This window comes from Protopterus annectens, chromosome 17.part0 (genome assembly GCF_019279795.1).
Source record: "Protopterus annectens isolate FY-2018-M chromosome 17.part0, PAN1.0, whole genome shotgun sequence".
NCBI classification, from domain to species: domain Eukaryota; kingdom Metazoa; phylum Chordata; order Ceratodontiformes; family Protopteridae; genus Protopterus; species Protopterus annectens.
In genome coordinates, this window is record NC_056751.1 from 387669575 (window position 1) to 387677816 (window position 8242).

General features: G+C 39.4%; 1 protein-coding gene across 10 annotated transcripts in view; it reads left to right on the forward strand.

The window, feature by feature from the left end:
• The window catches only part of OSBPL5 (oxysterol binding protein like 5), a 1550034-nt gene that overhangs the window by 1190370 nt on the left and 351422 nt on the right, over positions 1-8242 (forward strand). For all 10 annotated transcript variants that reach the window (XM_044059004.1, XM_044058998.1, XM_044059002.1 and 7 more), the window contains one exon: positions 5125-5206. In XM_044059004.1, coding sequence (XP_043914939.1) covers positions 5125-5206 — 82 coding nt within the window. The remainder of the gene's footprint in view (positions 1-5124; positions 5207-8242) is intronic.

The following is an 8242-nucleotide window of genomic DNA, read 5'->3' on the forward strand; positions in this document are numbered from 1 at the left end:
GTGGGAATCCTGGGGCATGGTGGGGGATCTGTAGCAAGCTACAATTTGGATTGCGGTCTTGCCCAGAGTTAGTTCCACTTGGATAATCTTGGATGCATTATGCTGAGCAACTAGCCTGGAGGTGTGGATATCCTTAATGAATATGGACAAGCCTCCACCTTTAGTGTTTCGGTCCAGGTTAGGTGGCCGAAAGGTGTGGTATGAATTATAGCCTGGTAATGCAGGGGTATTCTCTGGAGCCTTGAACCAGGTCTCTGTCACTGCACAGATGTCGATGTTCTCCATTTTAAAGAGCACCTCGAGTGAGTGCATTTTGAGGTTCAGACTTCTAGCATTGAGTAGCAATACCCTCAGATTTTGCTTGCTTGTACCTGTTACAGTGGTGAATTTGTCATTTGAACCTTGCCTAAAAAAGGCACTATTGGAGTGGCTAGAGCCTTAGCCAGTATCCAGAATCCCAAGGGTGACAGCTGCAGGCCATCTCTGGCAAAGCATCGTGGCTTATCAATCATGTCATCCCAGGCAGACAAATATTGGATCCCCTTAGAATGACACCAGAAGCTTAGCCAATTGTTGAAGTCAATCATTTTGTCCTTGTACTGAGGTATCATTCTAGGTGGATGCTGCTCAGGGCTAGGGTCATACCTGCTTGGGCTACAAAATTGGACAGCTCCTTCATGTCCCTTTTCATGTAGTCCAGGGAGATACATCTCAAGTCATTCACACCAACATGGACAATGACAGTCATATTTGTACTTGTTGTGAAGTGACCTGAGTGCATGGATTATGTGACAGATCCTGGCACCCGACAGGCAGCTGACAGTAACTTTCTCCTTCTTTGGCCTGGTGAGTGGAACATCAGTGTGCCTGACTATAGAGTCACCTCTGACTAGAGTGTTGGGTACGTTGTTATGCGTTATGGGCTGTGGTTGAGTGGCACACTGAGTTTGTGGGCTATGTGTCATTTGGGTTGTGTTGGGGGGTGGAGGTTGCTTGTGTTTCTGCTTTGCAGGTCCCTGTTGCTTGGGAAGGTTTTTACTGAGAGCCTCCGTGAATATAGGTGTGTGTTTTGTGTTTCTATGTGTGTGTTTTGCTGGTGTAGTTTTTCAGGGACTATGTGATGAGTGTGGTGTGGTGCAAGTGTTTACCTTCTCCTCTTGACTGTCTAGTCCAGTCTTGGGTGAAGAGAGCTTTGCTTCCAGTTTGGCTATATAAGTACATCTCTCACAGGTTATAGTGTTGGGTGATAGGAGGAGAGGATTGTCTGTGTACATGAGGCAATTTCTTCTTTGCCCCAAGATGCCCAGATTCATCAGGTAGGCAGGAGAAAACACCGGGAGCTGACCGATAGACATGCCTGGATAGGTGCTTATTTGTTAAGTACTAGAAACTGTGTTCCTCTAGACAAGTGAGGAAAGTTGAGTGCTGTAGTAATTTGCAGCTTATTTAGTGCTTACAACGAGTTCTGAACAAGTGCTGAGCTCAAAGAAACAGACTTGAGTGCTGAAAATAAAACAATGGCTAGTTCTAAGAAACAATATTAAGCTAGAAGGCTTCCCTCCAACACAGAAAGGCTTGGGGGCTCAGAAGTCCACATACGGTCCTGGACATAGCAAATCTATATCCAGACTAGACTACCCACAGGAAAAGCAGGAAACAAGCTTAGAAAATATATTTTTTTTAAGTGGAAAGAGAGAAAGGAGGAGCAAAAACTAAGTGGGTTGGCCTTCTCAAATGTTCTCCCTGTATTAGGTAGAATGAGGTAATAACACTAGACTGGGAGGAGTGTCCCAGATCAAATTTGCCATAGGGGCGGGCAACTGCAAAACCACCAACTATAAAAACAGCATACAAATAGGGAGGGAGGGTAGGAAACAAACTGCAGAAATGTTTCTCACAGCAGAAAAGCAGCAGTGAGCCTATAAATGAAATTTTTAAACAGATAAAGGAGCCTCTAGAGAAAGCTTTTAACTGTAAACAAGTTATATGACACACTCCTTGACAGGAGATCAGAATCAAACAACCCAAACAGATGCTTTATTAAAGTGGACAATTTCCAGTTAATACCTCACACACAGTGAAACTAGTTAGAAAGTATGCAGTAGACAAAATAACTCAAAAAAATAAGCAAAAAAAAAAAAACAGGATACTTAATGTTATATATTATAGATCCGAGTTTGCTCAGTACCCTTCCTTAGATTAGCTCAGTGTGAAATGGCAAAAACACTCACAAACTTAACTTCGTAGGTAACAGAAAGTTGAAACGTGAGACAACTTTAAAAAAAAAGCTCAAAAGAACCAATGAGGTGCTTACTCTAAGCTGTAGTCCAGTTGACCCAGTCAGCCAATGACCTTAAACAATCCCCTCTCACTGAAATGCCTAAAGGCTTTGGCTAAATCAAGATGTCCTTGAACATGTGCTCAGACACACAGCCTCCGCAAACACTAGGCACAAAAACAAGCCTGAATATAGACAATGCTACAAATACCCACACTACTTAGGTAGAAACAAACTGCAGAAATGTTTCTCACAGCAGAAAAGCAGCAGTGAGCCATTAAAGGAAAGTTTTAAACAGATAAAGGAGCCTCTAGAGAAAGCTTTTAACTGCAAACAAGTTATATGACACACTCCTTGGCAGGAGATCAGAATCAAACAACCCAAACAGATGCTTAATAAAAGTGGACAATTTCCAGTTAATACCTCACACACAGTGAAACTAGCTAGAAAAGTATGCAGTAGACAAATTGCTATAAAATAACTCGAAAAAATAAGCAAAAAAACAGGATGCTTAATGTTATATATTATAGATCCGAGTTTGCTCAGTGCCCTTCCTTCGATTAGCTCAGCAAACCCAAATTGTGGACCCTTGATTGTTAGCAGGCATAAGCAGAAGAAAAGACCTAGAGAAAATGATTATACTTAGAGTTCATGCATGTTTCTTGGAAGATTTGCACTCCCCAAGAGCTAATAAATGCAAATGCTGTAATTCTGAGACTTCATACATGTAAAGCCCTTGCAGAAGGAATCTATAAATCCCCTCATCCTGATGTAATTCTTAAGTTATCCAGTGTCGGCCACTAACTTCCGTCCCTTACAAGCAGGATTGTCAGTTACCAGGCTGCTGACCACTTCCAGGTTGCCTTGTGTGTAGTTAGGGACAAAAGCATTACATGGAAACGGTATGTAGTTAATGTGCTTAGGTTGTCTGGCTTTGTTTGAGGTATCTAACACTTTTAGTTATTTTCTAATGAGTAGTTATGGTTCATTATAGTAGAAGATGACATTTTAAATTATTAAGTCTTATGGTTTTAATGTCATGGGCAGTGTTGATGTATGTTGACTGACAGTCTTTGGAAGTGTCTGGCCAATGTATTCACTGACTTTATCCATAATTAAATCTTCTGTGAGTCAAATGGTCCTTCTGATAAGTTTCCATGCAGCAGTGTAATTGGATTTGTGATCAATAGAAGTGTTTTTGCATAGCTGACCTACATTTATCTCTTAGTGGCAATGCTTACTTGTACTGCATCATTTTAGAGCTGAGACAGAAATGAAGGAGTTGCACTGAGGAGCTTGTGGACCCAGTAATGTGGTATTCACTTCTAAATTGCAAGACAAATACTTTTCATTGTACATACTAGTTACATATATGTCAGTATCTTGCTTTATTTGTGAATTGGCTTGGCGATTGAAAAGCTTTGTTAGGTACTTAGTTGCCTTACTTAGTTCAGTAACGGCTATCATTCTTCATGGAAAATCTGCATAATTTCCTAGATGGATTGCAGTTTGATTGAATGTAGACATCTTTTCTCTTAGAACTCCTTACGGCATAATGCATCGACTACAAATAACTAGCTATGAATAAGCAAGAATGAATGAAAATTAAAAGGGGTCAATGTGCAGCATGCATACAAATTGCTGAAAATTTATCTTAAGTCATATAATTTCAAGAGCAGTGTTACCAAAGGAAAATGTAGAATTTCTGTAAACGTCTATAGCAGCCTGCTTTTTTTCTTATTCATTTATTGAAATGTAACTTTTGAATACCTTTGCCAAAAATGTTCTGTTCCTCAAAAACTCACATTAGTTAGTATTTGGGTGGCACAGTGGTGCAGCACTAGGCATTGTTGCCTCACAACAAGAGGTGCTCTGATTTGATTCTCAGCTATGGTGCCTTCTGTGCGGAGTCTGCATGTCCTTCCTGCATTCACATGGATTTCCTCTGGGTGCTCCAGTTTCCTCCCACATTCCAAAAATATGCATCTGGAGCATTTCTCCTTGGTTCTCTGCTGAAAATGAGGTCTGTCCCAGTCGGACTTTCCTGGTAAACAAATGTTAAATAAATAAATAAAAATAAAAAATAAATATTTCACTATGTTATTTCTTAACAGACTGCACCAAATACCTTGTATTACCTTTATGAAAAGAAACTTGGGGCTGATGTAGTCTATCCAGAAATAGCCAGACACATTTGTGTTAATTGTTAGGCACGACAAATGGTCAAATACTACAGTATGTGAGTTAACTGACATATCCTGTGCTTCAGGTATTCTTCACATCTTAGGCTGCACACCCAAGACAAGTCTTTATAAGTGTGAACACAGGTAATTTGTTATCCCTGGGGAAGATGAGCTAACAGAATGTGGCACTGAGGCACTTCTTCTTTAGTTCACAAACTACAGGTAATTCACTTTGCTAAATGTGTACACATCTATATCTTCCTTTTTAGGATTGCCATCCCTCTAACTGAAATATGCTTTGGCAAATGACAACTCTACAAAATTGCACAAAACATTTACATGTAAAACCAAGATGTCTATAGTATAGCATGGTGGTTAGAAGATTGGAGCAATATACTTTGTGCCTATGAAAATGATTCAGTAAACTATTGTTTCTTTTCTCCATTGGAAATGGACATATCTGTGTAGTACATTGGAGTGGTTTTAAGAATAAAACTGAGTCAAAGCAATGTTATATGTAAATCAGTGTTACTTTGCAAAATGTAACAACTTCCTGAACAAGTATAATTTGTTGTGTTTACAGTCAGCATGTCTAAAATGTAAACATTATGTAACAGTGGATTATTTTTATTATTATTATTATTATTATTATTGTTATTATAGAGCAGCTCAAGAGGATAATGCATATTGTTGCATGAAGCAAGTCCTGCGGTGGTACCTGTCAGGATTTTATAAAAAGCCTAAGGTAAGAGAACCCATTTTATGACTGCTTATGTTTACACTAGTTTGTGTGTTAACATGCTATAGATACAGTGTTTCAGTGCTGAAGGAGGTTGGTCAGTTTTAGAATCAACAAAGAAATCCCACTTCATTACATTACTTATAGAGTAAGACCAAATCTTGCAAACCCATATGAAACTTTATCTTCAGTCGGAACATCAGATAAGCAAATTATGGATGAGCAACACAATGCCTGCTTGGTGTGCAAATCTAAGAACATTTTAATTAAGCATCTACAGTAAAGTTCTATTTCAGATCCATAAAGAGATTCTAAGTCTGCATTAACAAAAGGTTATACAGGGCTGCCGGCCATATATAGATAGAGTCAGTAAATACTTATTTCCCAAGATTCTCAGGTGAGAGTTTTGACAATATATTTAATTTGTCTTGACATTCTGTCTTTCCTATGGAACCAGTTGGTTGGCCCACCTAAAGCACCATTCCTTGTGAAGATGATCGTCTCTGTCTGAGATTAAGTTTGACAAGACTGAGTTTCATGTAGGAGCAGTAGAAGTCTCCATTTCAGAGAATGCATCGCTGATTCTGCAAGATCTTTCTCACATTCTGCTGACACTTGTATAATCATGCATGGTTACGCTGGATGAATGAAAAAGTTATTTGGGGGAGGGGGGATCACCACTAACTAAATATGCTTCTCGGTCCGTATACTAATGTATCAGTAAACATAGCCAAGATAAAGTATGCTAATGAAGCAATTGCATGACTAATTTACAATTACTTAACTACCTTAATCCAGCATTATTAGTGCTGAACCCAAAATGATGTAACTGCTCCTTGCACTCCTATGAATATAATGCAATAAAATCGGCTTTACTGCATTTAGACTTCATCATGGGTATGAAACTACCTTTGTTTTTGTATAAAAGAGTGTTTGTTTGCATAATGATGCATGCAAGCACTTTTTTATACAAAAAAGTTGTTTTGCACATTAACATATGATATTTAAGAGAATGTAACTTTATATGTAAATGGGAGAAACATGGGGGCATGCAGGCAGATACTGCACTTATAAGAGTATTCTTGTATAATAGACTATCAGTCATTCCCTATATAGTTTGCACCCCTATATGAAGCTATAAAATGGTTAACATGTTCATATCAGAATCTAATTTAATATGACCCATTTCAGACTTCAGAGGGGAGTAAGTTCTATGTGCAGAAGGTATTTTTGTTAAAATATTCTTCACCTAGGACTAATCCAAAACTAGGACTGTTCAGTTTTAGGACATCTTAGCGACACACCCTTACTGAGTATTAAAATATTTTAATGTGATGGGGCTTTACCAAAGGTTCACAGATTCATAGGTTGATAGGTGTGTACTAGACTAATGGCCCTGGAGCCCTTAGAAGCCTAGCCCATAGGATTACCCTGGCATCGTGCCACCCGACCTTAGTTTTCAGTGCCTCTGTCAAGTAGAGCCACTGGAGTGATCCCAGGGTGAATTTTCTGTTTCCCATCCACTCATCAAGATTTCTCTTGAAGAGGGCTAGTGAGGTGCTCTGTCTGACATGTAGGGAAGTCTATTCCATAGCATGGGCAGTCTCTGGGTTATGAACCTATCCCTCCAGCACGTTCTGTTGATTGTGGTAATGAGGTTGAGGTCTCTGGAGCATGTGGTGTGGAGAGATTGTGATTTCTTTAGATGTAGCATTTTTAACAGAGCTGGGTCAGACATGGCTTTGTAAGTCAAGCAGAGATCGCCTCTAAGTAGGCGACATGCAACAGAGAATAGTTGGAGTTTTTTGAGTCTTTTTTGTCAGTTTTTTGAAGCTGTATTCTTGGCCTTGGACAGTGCTGTTTTAACCTGTGCAGCAATAATACTGGGTGCCTGGCAATCTACTGGTATTGTGCTTGGCGGAGGAGAAGGGTAAAGTTGGCACTGAATCTGTCGGCCAGTATATTGGCAATATCTGTTGGCTCGGTGTAGGAGGTAACATTATGCAGTAGCTCAGAGCAAATCTGGGTATTGCCATGAAGGTTCTTTACATAACTGTAGAAGGCCTTGCGTTTGTCTTTACTATCTGCTGCAGTTCTGTTTTGATAGCTAGCTTTAGAGGATTTGATGAGGGATCTCAACTTTTTGTTGAGGCTGTTAAGGGAGTTTTTCCAGTCTTGGGACTTCACTTTATTCCGTATCAGTTTCCTCCTTCTGTTGTAGAGTAGGTAATATGCTTGTTGAACAAATTTAAAAGTAAAGAATGTTAATGACAGGGTTGACTTTAACTAACTGGCAGGTAGTTGTCACTTTTAATGATAAAACTAATATTCATTAAACCAGATAATGAGATGAAGCAACAGATCTTGTTTTCTGTTGTTTGTAGTATGGCGCTGTTATAAGAGACGTTGAAGGCAGTAACAGGGAGGGTGTATTCTGATTTGGGCATGTGGAGATTTATATCAATTAATTTCCTGGATATGATGAAGAGATTTAATAACCTATAATTGGAATATAAATTGTATTGCATTTGTACCTTTTGCGTATTAATTTCAGCATGCAGTTAGGGGTCGCCACAGCGGAACTCCGGTCCGCTAATGATTGGCAGTAGATTTTTATGTACCGAGTTGCCAGCCCTGACGCACAACCTTCAACGAAGGTACGCCCATTCACGCATGTCTCCACACAGAAGACGCTTTAGCTGAGAATCGAACAGGACAACATCTTACTGTGAGGTGACAACGCTAGCGCAGCACCACCACCTTAGTATAATGTGAGCTGGGTCAGGGCTAACCACCTAGCAGTGTGAACATTGGCTCTAAGTGCTGGTTATTGTTGATGTAACACCCTGACCTCGAGTACTAAAATGGGAAAAAGATGTCAGTGCCAATAAGTCTGCCAAATATTATGGGGTGTTTCATAATTATGACTTTATTGTGTCTAGATCTTAAAAATCGTAAGCAGCTAAGGAAGTTTTGTTTATAAATACAAACACCTAGCAGAACTAGCAAGACTTATAAAGATAAGTATTTGAGAAATGTTGG